Below are 22190 nucleotides of genomic sequence, written 5' to 3' on the forward strand. Positions count from 1 at the left end.
CTGTGTTTGTTGTGAAATACATAAGTCATTTCTGGAACACTTACCAAGCATGAATTACGTGCCATCCAAGTGGTGAAAAACATTTAACTTTTGTTTTTATGACACATCAAATTTACTTGTGTAGGTAGAGCTTCTTTATGCTTCTATGAAACACATTAAGGATAATCCAGAACTGCACAATCAGCTAATGTTTATTTTATATGTATCATGTAGTCACTCGATAGAAATTAAAGCAGGTCCATTCCAATGTGTCTGCATGGTTCCTACCATGACCTGTATCATCTGTTCTGATTGGTTCTAACAACTGTGAGAAACAGTGTTTAAATCAGTTGTCTCCACGCACACACACAGTCAAGATGGGTTACTGTAGAACTAGTTGACTTAAATCCTTACCATTGTAAGGAACATAGGACCAATGCTTTTAAACTCTGGCTCTGGGTGGCATGAGTAGATGAAAATGGTTACTCATTCTTCCTGAACAGGATGCCACTCCATTGCAGGTTAACCACCAGATAATAGCTGGTACCTATCATACGTCTGAGTAGATGGAACACAACAACATGATGCTGGTCAGCTTCAAACTTATAATCATCCAATTGCATGTCCAGAATGACTAGCTATGCTGCCCTGCACACTATAGAAACACTGAAAATAGTCTCTCCTGGCAAACCAGAATTTTAACTTATTTGAAATCCCCACTTTTTTTTTGAACTGTGCTTTAGGTAATCTATAATGGCAGAACGTCAGCCAATGAGAATGATAAGATATGTGACAAAATGCATGCTAATATAGGCCCTGAACCAATGTGTTGTCAAACTAATTGCTGTTGTTAATGAACATGCCACTTCCCAACAGTAGTCAAGTAGTAATGGTAGCTTGCTGATAGTGTTGTGACCTCAAAGAAATATGCATCAGTGGTCAAGCAACGGGCTCACGACAATTGTGTGATTTAATACAGGTAAAAAATCATTGGGCATATAATTGGCTAGTGAAAGTTTGATGACTTCACAGATAAGAGGTCAAACGGTAGTCTCGTGATAGTATTGTAACCAATTCAACATATTTAGCAAGAGTTTTAGTGGTTAATTTTACGAAAGTCTAGTCTTACACTGCTAAGTTATGAACAGCTAGTGCAGATAAGCCTCGTGTAGCTTTTCGCAAAATTAAAAAAAAAAAAAAAAAACAATTTCACATTAACACCATTGTTAAAGTTTCCCTTACATAATTGGTGTTACATCTCATAAAATAAACTGTTAAATATGCTGATGGTACATGGAAGTAAGTTTATATGATATGCATACATACATATTTCCGTCAGATGCAAAAATTAAATAAAATATTAGAAAATTGATAGCAAATATAATACGAATTAAGGCGGTATCGTATTTATGTAAATTATTGTCGCAGACTTTGATTCTGAATGAATATTTGAACGAAGACATTTTTAAGATTTTGCAGCTCATCTGAATAATCAGTAGAGCGGACAAACTGCTTTCCATTAATGCGCCCTCTAGTAATATGTCTGCGGACTCACACCGCTAGAAACCGGGTTTCGATACCGTCGTGGGCAGAGCACGGATGGACTATTGTGTCGCTTTGCGTTTAATTCGAAACAAATCCCTTTTTGCATAATCGGAACATTTTTTTTTAATTGTCCAATGCACACTTATACCAGTGGAATGTTCTTTAATATTATTCATAACTTATAATAATAATGATTGTGTGACAGTTAGCGTTTCAGGTTTTAATTGTATTTTGTTGGAAACTGGGTGTTCCAAAGGGATACGCAATTGTAGTTAACAGACAGTGTGGGTAGTCAATATATATAACTACATACCAAGATTTTTAGATTGGAATCCATAGTAAATTTGAAATACGGTTAAGACTTGTTTTCGGCAGTTTTACAAAGAAAAAAAAGATTATTCTGTTCTCAGAAGTTCTGTTGATACGACTAGAAACCTAACGGTTACTCTCCTCAACACCTATTAACTTCGAATGTACCGCATCCAGAATACTGACAGTAAGAGAGCCGATGGTTGGGGCCCAACCTTATTTAAATAAAGATATACGTATACGAGCATGCGCAAGTTACTGATATAATTAAAGGTACTTTATACAGTGGATTTTAAGGTTAGTAGAGTGAATTAATTAAAGACAGGTTTTCTCTAATATCACGAAAAATTATTTTAAAAAATCTTTGTTTTTTGAATTTCGCGCAAAGCTAGTCGAGGGTTATCTGCGCTAGCCGTCCCTAATTTAGCTGTGTAAGACTAGAGGGAAGGCAGTTAGTCATCACCGCCAACTCTTGGGCTACTTTTTTACCAACGAATAGTGGGATTGACCGTACCTTTATAACGCCCCACGGCTGGGAGGGCGACCATGTTTAGTGCGACCGGGGATTCGAACCCGCGACCTTCGGATTACGAGTCGAACGCCTTAACACACTTGACCATACCGGGCCCCACTTTAATTTTTAGTACCTCAACAAGATTAAAGAAATACGCAAACTTTTATACCGGATCATATATTTCAAGTGAACTAATTTCTTTTACTGTGACAAGATCAGCAGATTGAAAAAAAACAAACAACGAAAATAGTTGATACTGTGGAACCCAGACTGTGTTTATCGTTAAACAGCGTTAATAAGAAATGCATCAAAATACATTTTTATTGACAGGTAAGTGAAAGAATTCATGTAAATATTAGGTGATAAGGGACTAGTAATTGTAAATAATTCACCTAAATATTGTCATGAGTTTGTTTGTTTTAAAATAGTGAACATGTTATAAAGAAGTCGATTTATAAAAATTATGATGACATTAAATATTACTGATTATTCTTTTCGCACAAATAGCAGTAATTATAAAACTGACTCAGAAAATAATGAATCAGCTACTGTACAGGAAGTGGCTGGAGAATGTGAAACAAACTAACAGGAAGTAAGATGAATAAAGAAACGTTAGTCACTATATATGTCATTACAACTAGTAAAGAACTGATCTAAGAGATGACAGGGTTTAAATTCTTATTAATTTTACGGAATAAGTTGTCATATGTTAAATAAAATTTATTGCTAAATCTGTTCTTGCACTCTTATGATAATTAAAAAGCAACAACTCGACTTTCATTGTTAGGATATCTCCAATTCTCGTAATCTTGTAAAAGATATGTTTTCCATATTTCCAATGGGAGCTCATTCTGTGAGTTAATTATCCTCTTAAAAAATAAACTTTAAATAGAGCCGACTCTGTTTTTTCTCCAAACCTCAGATTTAATCCTAGTAACATTTGAACCCTTTCCGTTAGCTCAACATTCTTTGTGATATAAGGAGGCCAAAACTGTACACAACATTCCAAGTGAACCCAATTGGTAATTGTATAGACTTTTCGAAAGGTACTTGCCTTGTTTTGACTTGTAATAAGTATATAAATAAATACACCCTAAACTTCTATTCGCTTTTCGTTGGATTTACATTTACATTAACCCAAGTGCATTACCTTGCGTTTTCTTTAATTGAAGGCTATGTTCCAAACATCTGTGTAACTTGCTAACTGATCCAGGTCATTCTGTTACTCATTAATATAACTAATATACCCATGGCCAGGTGATAAGGACGCTCGACTCCCAATCCAAGGGGCGCAGACTCGAATTCCCGTCTGCGCCAAATATGCTTGGTCTTTCAGCTTTGGGGGTGTTATAAGTGACGGTCAATATCACTATTCATTGGTAAAATAGTATTCCAAAAGCTGGCGGCGAGTGGTGATGACAAGCTGTCTTCTCTCTAGTCCTACGCTGCTAAATTACGGACGGGTAGCATCGATAGCCTTAGTGTAGCTTTGTGCGAAATTCAAAACAAACATATTTGATTAGTTTAGATTAACCTGGAAGTTGTTCAACGAACTTGAACATTATTTTATAATCGAGGTTAATGATTTTGTGTGTACAAAAAACAATTCTTATTTTACACAGTTCATACATAAATGTTTTATTTATTGATCCCAGATACATTTCTATGTATTATACTATTGTGTTTTGTACAATAAACTTCGAATTTCGCTTCTTTATTCGCTTTTTAATTTATTTTTAGGTATATTGCGTATCAAACTTTTTAATGATGTATTTTGCTCAGAAATGGAAAAATTCAATTAACTTCCTTATAACTAAAGTATAATAAAAAACACAGTAGCTAAGCCTTGCTTTATCAAGCCAGGCTATCGGTAAATCTGAAATAGTCGTACAAAACTGACACGCGAAGTTATGAGCAGATAAAACATCAAGTTGAGACGTCTGAAATCCCCTGTCTTTGCTTTTTTTTATTTTAATAGTATACAGTAAATCGATTTTATTACTAGGTAGTTGAGAATTACAGCCGCAGATTAATATTCGAGCTTTATAACTTGCCAGTGCCTTTAGTCAAAAACGCTGCTAAGCACTGGCACACAGGGCCCGTGCTGCGATGCAATTCGATTGTGCCCAGAATCTGCAATTGGTGTCTCGAAAATTATAATATAAAAATCATGATCGATATTATACTGAAATGCCGAAATTTCTCGTACCTATCGACTCGGGCGTCGAATCTTTTAAGCATCTAGCGATGTCTCTGTCGATAATGTAAATGTGTTCTATTGTTTAATAACAGGCCAAGCGCGTAAGGCGTGCGACTCGTAATCCGAGGGTCGCGCTAAACATGCTCGCCCTCCCAACCGTGGGGGTGTATAATGTGACGGTCAATCCCACTATTCGTTGGTAAAAAAGTAGCCCAAGAGTTGGCGGTGGGTGGTGATGACTAGCTGCCTTCCCTCTAGTCTTACACTACTAAATTAGGGACGGCTAGCACAGATAGCCCTCGAGTAGCTTTGTGCGAAATTCAGGGCCCGGCATGGCCTAGCGCGTAAGGCGTGCGACTCGTAATCCGAGGGTCGCGGGTTCGCGCCCGCGTCGCGCTAAACATGCTCGCCCTCCCAGCCGTGGGGGTGTATAATGTGACGGTCAATCCCACTTTTCGTTGGTAAAAGAGTAGCCCAAGAGTTGGCGGTGGGTGGTGATGACTAGCTGCCTTCCCTCTAGTCTTACACTGCTAAATTAGGGACGGCTAGCACAGATAGCCCTCGAGTAGCTTTGTGCGAAATTCCCAAACAAACAAACAAATTGTGCGAAATTCCAAAACAAACAAACAATTGTTTAATAACAAAATGCTATACATAGTTTTGTAGTTATTGAAACAAACCAATTAAAACAGGACAATTAAAATGTATTGAAAACCTTCTGAAATGATGATTTCACAGTAAAAAAATTCAAAATTTAAGTATCTCATTTATGATACGAGATTATTTCTAAGACGGTTGTATTATATAGAAGACACAAGGGCTGAATGATTCTGTTACCTTGACAACTGCATTTTGTAGTATAAAATAAAAGCTAATTTGTTTTTCTATATCGCCAATAGTCTATCTTTGTTGCAGCTGAACGTGTGTCAGTTTTTGAATCTAAGTGTCTAGAGCTTGTGGCACGATGACACTAAACGCACTCACTTGTCACCTTCATGTGTAGTCTGACTCTAGGCATATTGTAAAAGTGACAATAAATTTCGTAATTCATTTCAAAGAGCTTGTCAAAGACCTTAAAGCGGCGGGTGTAACTGAATAGCTGCCTTTCCTCCGATTAGTAATTAAAATTAGAAGAAACTTAGGTATCTCTGACTTAACTCACGTCCACTTAAGGTTCTATTTAAGTTGAAAATTCTAACTTTGTGTCATTGCTAATAGACACTTTTGTCTTATCTACTTTGAGGTATTGCTTTTTATTTATTATTCCTTTACGACCTTAATCTCAACTTGTTTGAACGGCTGGTATTTTTGTGAGCCAAGACATTTTACATTTGGTGGTTGCTCCCAATCATCAACTGCATATGAAAAGCATATTCGGTGATAGAGATTTAAGTTTTTGACTTTCGGATTGCAAGTCGATTGCACGAACTACCAAGCCATGTCGGGCCCACTTGTTTTAATATAAAACTTATTAGACCACGTTAGATAACAAACCTCACATTACGAGTAGACAAGTTGGAAACTATAGTTTCGAGCTATATCAACGTTCATCAATATAACTAGGTCGAAGCAAGACTTGTCATCAAATATAGATTTGTTGTTAATCATAAAGCTACACAATGAGGTACCCATGTGTTGTTTACCACGTGTATCGAAACCCGAATTTTAGTTTTGCAAGCCTGCTGACTTGCCGCTTAAAATCAAAACATTTTCGTGAACCTTCGAGTATTTACAATTTTGTCAGCTCTTTTAACTTAATGAATAAGAGTGCTCTTGGACATTCAGAGTCTTACAGATTAAAACATTTCTGACAATATAAATGTACAAATAAATAAACAGACTTATAAGAGATCTTTATTTTAGATAAACCTAGGGAGGAATAAAATGCTATGTTTTAGCCTCGTTTCATGAAGCATGGCAAAAACAGAAATATTCCATACCGTGTCTCTGGTTTTTGTGTCAATGTACTGTTTTCAGATACACTGGTCTACCTTTAGGGTAGGGAGCAAGTGTCTAGGAAATGATAAACGACTTAAATCAGAATATATATTTTTTAATATTCTGACAGAGTTTGAAGAAATAGAGCAATATAATTCCAAAGTAAAAGTAATATTTATTAAGAAAAATGATTGAAGGAGAATGAATTCACTTAATGATTGATATATAATAATTTTAGTGGAAATTAAGATTAAGAAAGCAGAGCACTTACTCTGATGTATCCTCAAGGTATCAAACACCTGTCCCACCAATATTCTTTTCCACTAGAAAGTGTACGGGAATTCATCGGGGAATGGCCTATAACAATAGGTGAATGGAGCAAAATGGAAGAAATCTAGCCATATTCCTTACTAGCGTTCTGCTTTTAAAGTTACACGTGGCTAGAAACGTGCCAACATGAGAAAATTTGGAAATTCTAGGCGAGTATGAAATTTTTAGCCTAATTAACAGAACAAAACAAGGAATATTAAATACGTGTTGGCATATTACGTCATTAGTCTAAGGGAACAAAATCCAGAGAAAACATAATTTTGTGACAACAGTTTCAATGACAAAATTACAATTGTCAGTTCTTTTATGTGATAAGTAAAACGCTGGCTTTATTGTCCAAATTTCAATATAACCGAATTATTGTTACACTCATTAAATCGTGTAAACATTATGACAAATGCCATTTCTAGTGTTGGCGTTCATCGCCTATGGTTTAAAATCGAACAAATTAGCATCCCAGTAAGATAAGTCAGCGACATTTTTACTTATTTATTTATATTATATTGTGTTGACTTATTGTGAATTTATTATAAAATCTAAACCGAGTTTTCTATATTTCAGTATAAAATTCTACTTTTACGAAACCATTCGAAGCAATTATAAATGCAAGGAAAACGTATACACCATACTTATCTATTAACTTCGATTTCCCTCGCACACATACATCTATTAACTCCACCGAAACATACTGTACATTTTCTTTAGTAAAAATAAAGAAATCACAACATCAAGTTGATCAAATAAAGCACAATACAAAAAATAAACAATATTGAGACGGCTAGTGGAGTTTTAACGCAAACTTGTACAATAAGTTATTTACGCTCTGTTTACTGTAAGGAACCGAACCCTGAATTTTAGCGTTGTAATTTCAGACTAAGAACTAAAATTAAATTAAACATACAAATTTGGAGGATGAGTGTTTTCATGGAAAATATTATCCACCGTACCGTACTATTGTTCACGTGTCCAGCTATTCTCGTCAATATTAAATACAGCGTTCGTAAGTAAAGATAATCCGAAAATGAATAATAGCAAAATACATAATAAATATAAGTATATTAGGCCTGATTTATTTAATTTTAATTATAAAATAGTGACATAGAATTTCATGGTTCATTCCCTCTGTAGACTCAGCAGATAGCCCAATGTGGCTTTGCTACAAGAAAAGACGCACGTTCATGATTTATTACGGTCTGTACGTTGTCGTAGGCTATACTGCAATGAATATGTCTGTCCTTTAAATCAGATAATATTTTTGAATTAAAAATACTTGCTCTTTGACGGATATTTCTTGTTATAGTCAAGTTTATTCTTTGTGCGAGAACAATGATAAAAATTTTTAATGTATTTGTTTAGAGTGAACTGTGCACCAGTACAAGTTAACTTTAGAAAGAAGAAAAGCATATAAAAATGTAATAATATATTTTAAGTATTGCCTCCGAAGTAATACGTTTTTATTGGTAAAACAAATATGTAAGCCATATAAAAATATATTATTTAAAAATTTTGAATAATTATATTAATGTTTCTGAATTTAATATAAAATAAATATATTTTCTCTAAACTTAATTTTCGTCATACTTTAGCGTCCTCTTTAAAATTGTGACGCGCCCTCTAGGAAAATGGCTTCTGTGGGAAAGGAGCTAATATTCACTTGGCAAAAATCAGCAATTTTACGCCATTGGAAAATTCAACCAGGAAGTCGACTAACTCAAGGAAGAGTACTTTTCTTGTTTTCGACTGATAATGAATTAAAAGAAGAAGCCACTTCAGAAGAAAAATTCAAATCTTCTGTTGAAGGGATTGCAGTATCCCTAACTGTTGGTGAAGGTAGCAAGCTATATCCGGGGTAAGTGACGTAATTGTTTTGTTTTACTGCTCATGCGTTATACTTTACCGGAAAATTTGTGCACTTTTAAGTTTTATGTATTTTTGGTTTTAATTTTAGAAAGTTATCGAAAACTAGTACGAGAGTTTGAAGAGGTAATTGTGAAATATTTCTATGTTCTGGTAGATGTATTTTTATTTATAGTTAAGAAAAAATGTAACTGTTTTCTCACATAAGATAATATTTAGATTTTTACGACAGACATAATTCTGGGTATTTTATTTTGAATGTAGATTAATTGTGTTTATACTTAAATAAATTACTTGAATATCAAGTGGTATAATTTGCTGCTGCTTTTTAGTGCTCTAAAAATAAAATAAACTGGAACCGGTGAAGATTGATTTCATTGTTTTTAAAGGAAGTGTATAGTAATTAATATATCAGAAAACTTTACTAATGCAAATGAAAATCAAAATAAAAACTTCATGAGGATAATTGTATTTGTTCAACCTGGAAGACATTTGTAGGGATATAAATGTTATTTATTGAACTGACTTAAATGAAGTTATAAAAAATACAGATTAATGTTTTTGTTCAACCTGAGAGACTTTGCAGGGGGCTGTACTACACTTTTCAAATGAGATTTAACTAATATGTATATTATGTTTTGTTAAAAAGTCTATTAATTCATATGCTGCTTTTTATACTTTAAGAATTTTATTTTGACAGAGTTAAACATCGTTATATTTCTCTGTTTCATTAAATTTATTTAGTAGTGTTATAAATAATGGAACTATAAAGAAAGGTAGAATAGTTTGTGTTATTTATTTATATGATCAGATAATTATAGTAAGCAAGTTGGCTGTTCCACATATTATTTATGCTCTACCGTATTTTTTAATTGTTTCAGTTTAAATTTGAACGTTATTTTGGTTGTTACACTTTTGTTACCTGTACTTTTCTTGTGTTAAGTGTAGCACTGTTTAGTCGCACTGACTTTAGACTTAGGAAACTTGACAGTTTCTGTGTTATACATACTGTTATTTTTACAATATTTAGATGCACAGTCCTCAGATACCAGGACTGTTCCCATGCTACAATCATCAAAGACCTATGTGCAGAATGTGGAACCGACTTAAGGCAGTGAGTGTTACTTAACAATTTTGTACTACAAGACCACTTATGTATTATAAATATTGTGCCATAATAGCTATTTGTGAATGTTATAATAAATCTTTATTAAAAGTTCTGTTTATGTTGTTACCATGTTACATATAATGTGTTCTGATTGTGTTTCCTAAATTCGAGACAGTTGCAAATTAAACAGTGTAATAACAAAACAAGTAGAAGCTATGTCAAGTTTTAAACGTTTCTTTTATGTTAGTGGCATTCTGGTACACAATTCTTATATAGTTATGAAAGTGGTTGGTTTCTGTTATATTTGTGTTACTAAAATTACATTTTTTTCAGACTAAGTAGAGACAGTTTAGCACAGGTTGTAGCCTCCACCTCAGTGAGCATGGTTCATACTGTTCCTGAATTGAGAGTAAATCAGGAGGTACGTTATATTTAAAAATTTGAGGATTTTTTCATACAAAACAGCAGTGATTGAACCCAATCATAACAGCCTAAAAACGTTATAAGTGGAAGATAAGAGTTGAAAAATTAGAAGTATAGAATTAGGAAGTTTTTATTATGCCATACGTATATACATGCATGCATGTTTATTCATTTTCAGTTTGTCAGCACAAACTCACAATGAATATGAAGGAAGAGAGAAAAGGGAAGAGTTCTTTCAAGAGTACTTTAAACTTTAGATTTATAAGTGATAAGTTTATTGCAAACATTGTTATTTTATTTTCATTTTTAATTGGAGGATTCATGAAAAAAGAAAAAATATTTTGGTGCCCACTGACCCCACTCACCATGGAGCCCTATGAGGGGATGCCATACAAATGCCAAAGAAGGAAATTGCAGCAATGCCAGGGTTTCATGAGTACTATATCCAAACACCAGCATCAGACACAATATCCACAACACTCGTTAAGAATGTTCAACACTGGTACTTGGTTGAACTTTAACCCAACTGGACCAGCCATTTGACCCTGGGGGAACCACCCCAAGGTTACCAATCTACGGGAATTCAAGACTAAAATGGTGTGTTAGGGTTGGTCCCCTCAACCACCAGGATCCCCTCCTCCCCTTCACAGGTCACCATGCACAGCAAACAAGTGGGTGGATGTTTAGATCCCAGAGGAGGTAAACTGAAAGAACAGAACCTTCTCTGGGAGGTCCTCTTACCATGTACAGGAATCCACACCAAGTGGTAATCACAAGAACTTCTAACTACTACTTACTATATAATATTATCAATGCACTAGCAATATACCCACCCATGATGTTCTGGATTAAGCACAGCTAACTTACAGAGATACAATGTACCACGTTCACATGTATTACTGACAGTTTCACTTCAGAATAGCGAAAAAGAAATTAGAAATTTATAAATGGCCCATCAAAGTTTATATTGCTAATTATATAAAGCAGAATATACTGAAAGAAGAGCTAGAAATTCTCTTTTTTAAAGCTACATGTTTGTTCCTAAATTTAATGTGGTACTCAGAATGCTCTCTCCTACCAATAACAGTTTATTGGTTATAACTTTATCATTGACAATATAAGTCATTCTGATTTTATAAACTAGTCTGGAATTTAGTGAAATTTGATAATATTGAGTACTTTTAATTATACTCTGATTTAAAATAAAACATTGACACCAGATCGTCTTGTCCTTCTACGCTGCCTCAGCACACCCATTTTTGATTTAAAAAAACCAAAACAAATTACACTTACCCTTTATTTTTCAGAAAATTATCATTTTCTATTTTAAACTTTGAAAGTGCTAGCCTTTCCTACTGCAAACAACAACCATTACCACAAGCCAATCACCCTGTTAGAAATATAGGATTGTCTTAACTGGAGTCTGTCATGTTCTTCAAACTTAGTTGTTCTAGTGTGTTTATATTAAATACTTTAAAGCATGGAAGTTTATATGAATATTTTTTCTAATTCACTGTATCTATCTCTGAAGTTTTCAGGTAGAAGATTAAGATAACTTGGTGATTTGATCAGAAAAATGGTTAGATAATTTTGAAACTTTAAATGACAAACATTTCAGTAAAAGTAACAAAAAACAGAAGTCATGTTAGATTGTAAATAGGTATTAATTTGATACGTGAGATTACCATATTGTATTAATTTGATACGTGAGATTACCATATTGTATTAATTTGATACGTGAGATTACCATATTGTATTAATTTGATACGTGAGATTACCATATTGTATTAATTTGATACGTGAGATTACCATATTGTATTAATTTGATACGTGAGATTACCATATTGTATTAATTTGATACATGAGATTACCATATTGTATTATTATGAAGTACTAGTAATGTACAAAAGTATAGGAAAACATGTAATGTAGCTTTGTGATTACTTGTAAAGTTTTCCTTTAAAGTTTAGAATTGGATATTTAAATGTATGATTATTGTTTTATTAATTGTTTGAATGTTTTAGACATGGTATGATATTTAACAAGTGCGTTGTTTAAGCTTCTGTAGAATATTTGAATATTATAAGGTGATACAGCTTTTTTATTTTATTTTTGTAATTTTAAGCAGCTTTGGCTGAACATCTGTTTTCAGATTCAGCGTTTTGTCTTTATTTGTAGCAAGCACAGAAGTTGGGTCAAGCAGATGAAGACAGATATCTTAAGTCAAGAAAGCTGGCACTTTTGGTAGACTTGGACCAAACATTAATTCATACAACAAATGATAATGTACCAAACAATATGAAGGTAAAATTTGTGAGAAAAATTAAAACCTGTGAATTAGAATTGGTTTTATTTATTCTGTGTCAGAATTATTACGTAATGATGTATAATGTGAATAGTTAATATTTTCTACAAGACAATTTGTCATAACACTTGACATCTGGTATTGAAGTAAAGAAAAGGGTTTAATAAAATCACTTTAAGAGTGACTGATTTTTGTCAATTTTGCTTCAAACAAATCACTGTTAGAAAGTTTTGTTCCAGTTTTGGAAGTGAAAAGTAAGGTAATAAAAATTTCTGAGTTTTAAGTTTATCATCTTATTAAATGAGATATTTTTACACATATTGAAATGTATATTTTGTTTTATTATGAAGTTTCTTAAACATGTGAACAACATTAGTTTTCAATATTTCATCTTCTGTAGAAGTTCTAGACGACAGTTTGATGCTGCTGACAGTTGTAAAACTAGTTAGTAACAAAGTAAACTCCTTAGTTCAAATGTTATAATGAAGGGAAAAAAGATTTATTGAATATTACAAGTGGCTTAAAAAATAATAATTTAATAATACCAATATTTCTTCCAAAGGATGTGTACCACTTCCAACTCTATGGACCACGATCTCCATGGTACCATACCCGTTTAAGGCCAGGCACCAGAAACTTTCTAAAGAAGATGTCATTGATTTATGAACTCCACATTTGCACATTTGGAGCCCGTGCATATGCACACATGATAGCCCAGCTAATTGATCCAGGAGGAAATCTATTCTCACACAGGATTTTGTCCCGAGATGAGTGCTTCAATCCATCATCCAAAACAGGAAACCTGAAGTAGGCAATAGTATCATTTTTGTAACTTTAAGTGTTTTTTCTCATTCTTTTCAGCTTAAAGTTAGTTAAAGCACAATAAAGTAGGTTTTTATTGTAAATATATTATCCACAAACAAACATAAGTAACCTTTGAAAGATCTCAAACTAACAGAGAACCCCAAGTTCACAACCCAGAAGATCAGTTTTATTTTAGTTGAATGCTTACAAACGTTTCTTTGACTTGTGAATATTTTTATCATGTAAGTTTACTGTAACCTTAACTGGTTGAACCACAGAATAGAGAAAAATTCAGTATGTTTTAAGACAGTTGATATGTATATATTGATTTTGCTCAATGAATTTTGGTATCAAAAGTAGGATGTTTTCTCACTTGAAAAGCATTTTGACACCATATTATTAATTTTTTTAGTGTAACATTTTTGCAATAATACTGACATGTTATAGTGTTTGAAATAATTTGAAACTATGAAAATTCTCATTTGTTATTGTTACCATATTTCTGTTATTTATATTTCAGGTTTCATATTCTTAATAAATGTATGAGAAATCTCTCAAACCTTAGGTTGTATGAGGAAGTGAGAGATGTATTTTCACTGCCCATTGTACTTGTGTTGAGGTCTTGGAGAAGCTTGCATGTGTTATTGCTATTTGCAGCAGAAACTACTGTCTGAATTAGAGATTCACAGTTGCACACCCAAACGAAATTGAGGTCTAACTTGTTGTTTATAAATATTAATTGTATATTGACCAAGAAAAAGATACTAAATTCTATAAAATTCATCACTTGTTAGGTGAGGAAAATGTTACCTCCAATAGATAAGGAATGAAGTAATTTCTTTTCAAAGTTAAGTTTCACCAACATCAGACTGACATTACTGTCATTAATCTCTCCAATTTCAAATCACTTGGGTCATTTTTAACACAACCAATACTGTCCTGCTTTTAGTGAAGTAAATAAACGAAAATTTACCATAGTGAACTTTGCCCTGTATTACAATAATTATTCCCTTAATACGAGGGATGAAATTGAAAACTGGTTTAAGGGAATAAGTTTACAAACTTGAAAACTTTTGAGTACTTGACTGTGACCTCTAAGTTAGTACAGACAATCTCATTCACAGCTTCTTTGCCAGGTTTGATGGTATTTGGAAATTAAATGTCCATTTTGTTAATGACATTCTAATGTTAAATTGTTTTGCTTTAAAACATGAGATGAAACTTGCTTGAAAAATTAACTTCTTGACATCAGACCAGGGCCCGGCATGGCCAGGTGGTTAAGGCACTTGACTCATAATCTGAGGAGGGTCATGGATTTGTATCCCCATTGCTTGCCCTTTCAGCTGTGGGGACATTATAATGTGATAGTTAATCCCATTATTCATTGGTAAAAGAAAAGCCCAAGAGTCTTACACTGCTAAATTAGGGACGGCTAGCACAGATAGCCCTGGTGTAGCTTTGTGCAAAATTAAAAAACAAACAGACATCAGACAAAAGCTCATTTAGGTGTAATAAAATGTATTTTGTTATATGGACAGAAAACATTTACAAACAGGATCATACAGATTATTAGTGGTACCCTGTGTGAAATATAAATACAGGCATACAACCTTTGGTATGACCCTGCAGACAGTGGCTGTATTACTTGACAGTAAATGTTGTCCAAAATCATGTGAAAAAATTCAACATATCTTTCACAATAAAATTTTGACAGCATCAGTTTTTCTAGATAACCATAGGTCATCATCATCCATCAAAGAACCCAACAAATCAGTCAAAGTCATCTAAAAGTGACAGATTATGTTGTACTACTACAAGGAAGAAGTTAATGTTTCTGAATTAATTTATAAGATTTTGTGAATTGTACAACAAGATGGTTTCATATCACACATTTAAAACTGAAATTTGAACCTAAAGAAAAACTGTTCTTCCCAGGTCACAGGAAAATGTCAAAGTTAAAACCAGGAGGAGGAAAAATTTTACAATTGTTTTACAGTTTGCATCATTAACACTTGTAAATGTGTGCATTGGACTGCAGTACCTAAGTGCCTGACTGTTTATCGTCACAGTTCTTTATTCATGTCAGATAATTGCATTCACAAAAAGTTGATTTTTTTTTTATCAAGATTTGAATACACCTTATAAGGACTGTCAACTCATTTTTCATCAGAATTCACTTGAATGTGTCCACAGAATTCATGCTATAAGTAAAGAGTGAGTTCCAATATTCAAAAAAATTCAGGTAAACTATTTCAAGATGGAAGTTTCACACCATATACCACTGCTAACAGTTGGTTTTTCAGAATTCTAAACCAAAATGTTATCCAGTAAAAATGTGAAACTAATAAGAAGTAGGGCTGTGAAATCTGTTAGTGATTACATGTGAGCATTAGTTATGTTGGTCGATTATAATTTAACATAAAGGATAAATTGAAATTATGATATAATTTATTAATGTCATGAATAATCAACAACTAATATTAGTATTTTTGATTAATTCTGTTTTTGATTATTTCGTTTATTCAAGTGATCGAAACATTGCGATTATAAATTGTTATATTTATTGTTAATTCAAGGTCGTGTAGCTTAATGGATTAGTGTTGTGACTTAGGACAATAATCAGCTTATCAAAATTAGTGTTTTCAATTATTACTGTTCTTAATTAATTGGACTATCCAATTCTCATGCAAGAATAATTTATTAACTGTAAATGATTAATGAACCCAGTGATTATTCGATTACCTAATTCCACTAATCACCCAGTGATTATCTGTTATAAGAACATCTGTTTCTATATTAAAATTACTCAGTTGCATTTTGTTGGACTTTGAAATAATCTCCAAAGTATAACTGTAATGAAATGTATTTAATGATTAATGTAGAGTAAAGTACAAGTTATAAAAACCTGGTAATTGTTTGCTTTCAGATATTGTAGAATTTAATCCAAACTAAAAGTTAAAGTACCAAGTTCAACAAATTCTACCAGTAACCTACATAGAGGTTTCATGAACAAAAATGTCTTTGTTAACATAATGGTTTGAGAGTTGATGGCTGTTTAGGTATGAATTCCTGACTTTATGATGCATAGGAAAGCCCACCATTGGTACCAAATGAATTTCATATAACATTGTGATGTTTTTGTTTCCAGGTATACTTGAACCTCAGTGAATTAACCAGTATTCTCTCTCATCGATATTAGATGAGAAGAAGTGGTTTAATTTTTCTCAGACACTCTTCCCTGTTGCTAACTTAATGTTATATAAAGTCAACATACTGTATCATTGTAAATTCCAAAAGCCAGTGAAGCAGTGAAACCAGTAGGTAGAATATTAGTGATAAAAAACACACTTAACTGATTTATCATATTTTTAACTTTCTTCTTGGTTTGTTCCTTACAGTTGATTTTACATCAGATCACATAAAAATAGTGTTTTAAAACTATTTTTTTATCACCTGTAGCTACCCAGGCAGACTTCCCTTCAGTACTAGAATGTTTTGCATTAAAAAAAAACATCTGTAGTTTAGCATGATTATTATCTCTAATATTAGGCTTAGAAAATGTGCAGGTTAGTATTTTATTGATTTTCAGGGGTCATTCTTGCAGGTCTAAAATATGTAATGGGCTCAATATCGTATGTCATTAATACATAAGGTTTAAGCTAATTTCTTTTCAGGCCATTTTTCTGTGTGGTACTAAGTGACAAAGAGTATTTTTAGGCTTATGTTTATTGTTTAATTTCAGGGCACTTTTTCCCTGTGGAGACTCTATGGTGTGTATCATTGATGACCGAGAAGATGTGTGGAACTTTGCACCTAACATGGTGCAGGTGAAACCATACCATTTTTTCAAGAACACTGGAGATATTAATGCTCCTCCTGGCCTCGGGAAAACGGGAGAAAGTTTCACATTTCCTCGGCCACTTGAACCTCTCACTGGTGATGAGTTGTCTCCCAATAAGAATGATGAATTAAAATCTAATACAGAGACCAACAGAGAAAAAATGTCTGAAATTGAAGAACTAGAAACTGTCAGAACAGAAACACAGAAGTCTGTCAAAGAATCTAATAATGTTGAGAATTCTGAAGAACTAGAAACTACAGAAACACAGAAATCTGTCAAAGAATCTAGTAAAGTTGAGAATTCTGAAGAACTAGAAACTACAGAAACACAGAAGTCTGTCAAAGAATCTAGTAAAGTTGAGAATTCTGAAGAACTAGAAACTACAGAAACACAGAAGTCTGTTAAAGAATCTAGTAAAGTTGAGAATTCTGAAGAACTAGAAACACAGAAGTCTGTCAAAGAATCTAGTAAAGTTGAGAATTCTGAAGAACTAGAAACTACAGAAACACAGAAGTCTGTCAAAGAATCTAGTAAAGTTGAGAATTCTGAAGAACTAGAAACTACAGAAACACAGAAGTCTGTCAAAGAATCTAGTAAAGTTGAGAATTCTGAAACTGAAGTTGGAAAAATTATCAGAACACAAACTACCAAAAATCCTCGATTTTCTGGAAACTGTAATTCCAAGGTTGAAGATAAAGCTACCATGAAATATAAGAACATTGAAGTTATTGGTAGCACAATGGAAGATCGAGTTGAAGATTCTGACGTAGTCACTCAAAAACATGCCAACATCCACGATGATGTCACACATGATAATAACTTCAGTAGTACAAATAGTAATTCAGTTGAAGTACAAGAAAAAGATAAAGGCTGTAAAGCAAACACTTTGGTAAGTGAAGGTTTTGGTGCAGAGGAGAGAGAGAGTGAACATAAATACCAGAGAGTAAAATCTAATTTACATGCAGTGGACATCAGTAAAAATCAAGTAGAAAATAACAGAAGTGAACAGTATAATGAAGATATTGTCTCTTTGATGACATCTTCTGGAGCTGACATCAAAGATAGGTTAGAATTTGAAAAAAAGCAACAAGCCACAAGTAATGGACAATCAAAGAACCAAAGTTCTAGCCATCCCTCTAAAGGTGAAGCTAAATCTTTGGTTTGCTCATCAACAGTTACGTATCCTGAGGTGAAGGTAAGAAATCTTGCAGCCAAAAATTCCAAAGTACAGAATAATTCTGACATTGGCGAAGGTTGCGTGACCAGTAGCTCGGATGAGATAGGTGCTTATGTTGCCAAAGTTGAAAATAAACCTTCAGGCAGCAGCAAGGAGGAAGAGGGAAATGAAGATGTGATGGATGTGCTGGATGAAGATGACTACTTATTATACCTGGAAGAAATCCTTCAAACCATTCACAAAGCTTATTATGATATCTACAATCAAATGAAGACTCAAGGGCATCAAGATATTCCCGACTTGAAGTATGTGATACCCTACGTAAGACGCAAAGTTTTGAAAGGAGTAAACATTGTTTTTAGTGGTGTCATCCCAACAAACATGATTCCAGAAAAGAGTAAACCTTGGATTGTTGCCAAGTCTCTAGGGGCTAATGTTTTTAAAGATCTAATACCTGCCTCTGTCGATAAAAAGAAGGCTACTACTCATGTAATTGCAGCAAAGCTGGGGACAGCCAAAGTGAACAGAGCCAAAAGAATGAAAGGAGTTGAGATTGTCACTCCAACTTGGCTCTGGTGTTGTAATGAAAGGTGGGAAAAGGTTAATGAGAAGTTGTTCCCTTTGACAAAGGACTCAAACTATAAAATAAATCCCATTTCTCAGAACACCTTGAATGAAATGCGTTTTCTAGACGTTCAGTCTCAGTACTTCAACAAAGCAACCAAAATAGTTCATCCAGACTTAGAAGACTGCCCTGTTTATGATCCTGTCACGGGAAAACGTGTACGACAGCAAAACAGTTCTTTGCCTTTATCTTCTAGACCAGATGTTCCTGATGAGGGAATATTTCAGTCTGATGATTTATTTTCTTTCTCTCCCCAGCAGTCAGCACTTGTATTTTCTACATCAGAGAAATCATCAGCCTCGTGCAGATTCTCAGAAAGTTATAGCCCTCTGCTGGCATTTTCCAAGCAAGATTTAAAAGACATGGATCAAGAGGTCGAAGATGCCTGTAGTGAGAATTCTGGAGAAGGAAGAGATGATGATGAAGAAGAAAGTGATGTCACTGATTTGGAAGTTATTCCAAAGAAGTGTAAAGAGGATAGTTCAGAGTCCAGCAGTATAGAGAGCTTGTCTGGTGGAGAGTGCCCGAGGAAATGGAAGAAACGAAAGTGGAAGCAGGACTTCCAGGATGCTCTTGAGGATGAAGAATTTGATAGCGATGACGATGAGAGGTTAATAAAATTTCGTCGTATGGAATCATACGAAAGTGACAAGAGTGACAGTGAGGAGTATAACGAGTCAATTGGATCAGTAGATGAAGAGATGGCAGCAGCTGTAGAGAGGGAGTTTTTGAACTCTTGAACATTCTTCTCTCTTCGTGTACAGTTTCTACTTGTAATATCAACAACATTGATTTATACATATATATAAAATGTTCACCTTTTAATGAGTTAATTCAAAATTTACTGAGGTCAAATTTCTCGTTTTATATAACATAAGCCCCTCCCCCTTTTTTGTACCATATCTCCCACCCCACAAATTATCATTATTTACTGTCTATCATATTTCACTTACTGTATATAAACTACGATGAATTAATCTTCTGAAATGTGGGTTACAGAACAGCTTTAATGTATATTATAAATATTTCAGAACAAAATAGTTACAGAACAGCTTTAATGTATATTATAAATATTTCAGAACAGAACAGTTACAGAACAGCTTTAATGTATATTATAAATATTTCAGAACAAAACAGTTACAGAACAGCTTTAATGTATATTATAAATATTTCAGAACAGAACAGTTACAGAACAGCTCTAATGTAGATTATAAATATTTCAGTTTCGATTCTTTCGGTGACTATTATTCATTGCACTTTTTAATTTATGGAACCACATTCACGTTTTCTTTTGTATCATAAAGTGTTTCTAATTTTTATCCACGGCTTTTCCTTTCTTCTGGTCAAGTGTAACTACTCGCAAACCTTAACCTTTATATTCTCAAAAAAAGGATACAAGTTATTTAATGTTGAAGTTTTTAACATTTCATGTATCATTGTTCATGAAGTAATTGAACCATTTGTTGTGTGTGTGACTTGGAGGGGGCCATTTAGGTTATGATTTGTATAAAAGACTAAATCAATGTTTAGAAGGAATTGTCTGCAAATGAGGTAATTGTTAAAAACTGGGTTTCAATACTTGAAGTAACCTGAACGTAAATATCCCATTTTTATAGCATTGTACTTTACTATAACAAATAAAAGTAGACATAATTAGACCACATTAGTATAAAATGAAGTAACAAGTATTTATTTAGTTGGGTTTTGTTTTTAGGATTATCCCTCTTTTTGTTACCAACAATTTAGAATTAAGACATTCATGATCATTTCATATAAATGCTAGTCTTGTTACAAATGTTATTAAAAATAACTGAAAATAATACCTTTAATATAAACCAGCTATCATATAACAACTGAAACAGTATAATTATTCTGAGATGAACCCTGTGAAATATTTACCGATGGGCCTAAGCTTCTCAAGTGATGGACATATGTAGCAAATATAAAACTGATAAAAGTAACATTCCAACCTTCCTATTTTTATCGCTGTACAGGGTGGCCCGTAAGTCCCTACCCATCCATATATCTTATGTATCCAGTGTATCTGTGTGCTGTCCCTCATTCTCGCTGCATAATATTATGCGACGCTATGTTCTGTGAGACATTTTCCTCAACATAGTAGGGGTTATTGTTCCAAATGTTTTGAAAAGACGAAACAAATTTATAATACATGCATAACTGAATATAACATAATAACATATGGATGGGTAGGGACTTCGGCCCACCCTGTAGGCTCTCTGATGTTGCTGTTCTTGATTCCTACCCTAAAACATGTTTTTGGTTGAGATGTGTCCTGTCCACAGATTGCGAGCGAGATACTTCCAAATGGACCTAAGGGTAGCAAAACCTTTAATCCGTTATTGGTTGTACTGTATGGACAAAAAAACCGGAGAAAGCGTGAAGATAAAAGCATGCAGAATAACTGTAGTTTGCAATTCAAATACAGAATTCAACATCGCTTGTTAACCCTTAAACGGCGGCAATCATCAATTGATGATGCTGCCTTGAACATTTCCGTTGTTTAAGGGTTAAGACTATTTGGCATGGGTTGGCCTTCTGTATTTAAAACCAGCATGTCAGCTTCGAATTTGATCGAATTACAGAAAACATGTTTAAGCTGTGGGTGCATTACGAAGCTAATAGTCAGTTATATGATGCTGTTGACTTTCTGTCTAGTAAGTAGCTTAAGGTCATGAATAACAACTCACTAGAGCGACTTAAAACCAGATATGGTTGATGCCAACGGAAGGAATATAAGCATCTAGGTCAGTGGTTCGTAATCTTTTTCATCGTCTTACCCCCTGAGACTCTCCAGGGTATTACCGTGACCCCTATAATAATTTTTGTAATGGTGAACTTTGCGTAACGGTAGAATAAAACAAAACTGTATAAAGATCCTAATTTATTGAAAAATGTTACAAATAAATGACCTTGAGAAATGCTATAAGTGCTAAACAAATGCAAAATCCATGGAACTACTAAACATCGTACAAAACCTGCATATTCACTCAGTGTGAGGGTTGATATATAATGAGAAAATATACTAAATACGATGGAAACTTTGATATTTAAATTTTAAGTTCGATGTATTAATATTATATAGTTTAAAAATTTAGGCAATTCAAAACGTAATATATGAAAAATTTTTACTCAAAATTAGGCAGATGGTTGCGCAACAAGCATCTCGACGCAGTTCAACTTTCGCACTTCAGCGTATTTCTCATTGGTGGGCAGT

General features: G+C 33.6%; 1 protein-coding gene across 1 annotated transcript; it reads left to right on the top strand.

Moving 5' to 3' along the window:
• The first annotated feature begins 8420 nt into the window (after window positions 1-8420).
• On the top strand, window positions 8421-20629 carry LOC143238733 (RNA polymerase II subunit A C-terminal domain phosphatase-like). Its single transcript, XM_076479238.1, has 6 exons — window positions 8421-8664; window positions 9703-9786; window positions 10114-10201; window positions 12382-12507; window positions 13071-13315; window positions 17055-20629. The coding sequence occupies exons 1-6, from the start codon at window positions 8438-8440 to the stop codon at window positions 19693-19695; spliced, it is 3411 nt and encodes a 1136-aa protein (XP_076335353.1). The 5' UTR covers window positions 8421-8437; the 3' UTR covers window positions 19696-20629.
• The last annotated feature ends 1561 nt before the right edge of the window (window positions 20630-22190 follow it).

The sequence above is a fragment of the Tachypleus tridentatus genome, chromosome 13, assembly GCF_004210375.1.
Source record: "Tachypleus tridentatus isolate NWPU-2018 chromosome 13, ASM421037v1, whole genome shotgun sequence".
Classification (NCBI taxonomy): domain Eukaryota; kingdom Metazoa; phylum Arthropoda; class Merostomata; order Xiphosura; family Limulidae; genus Tachypleus; species Tachypleus tridentatus.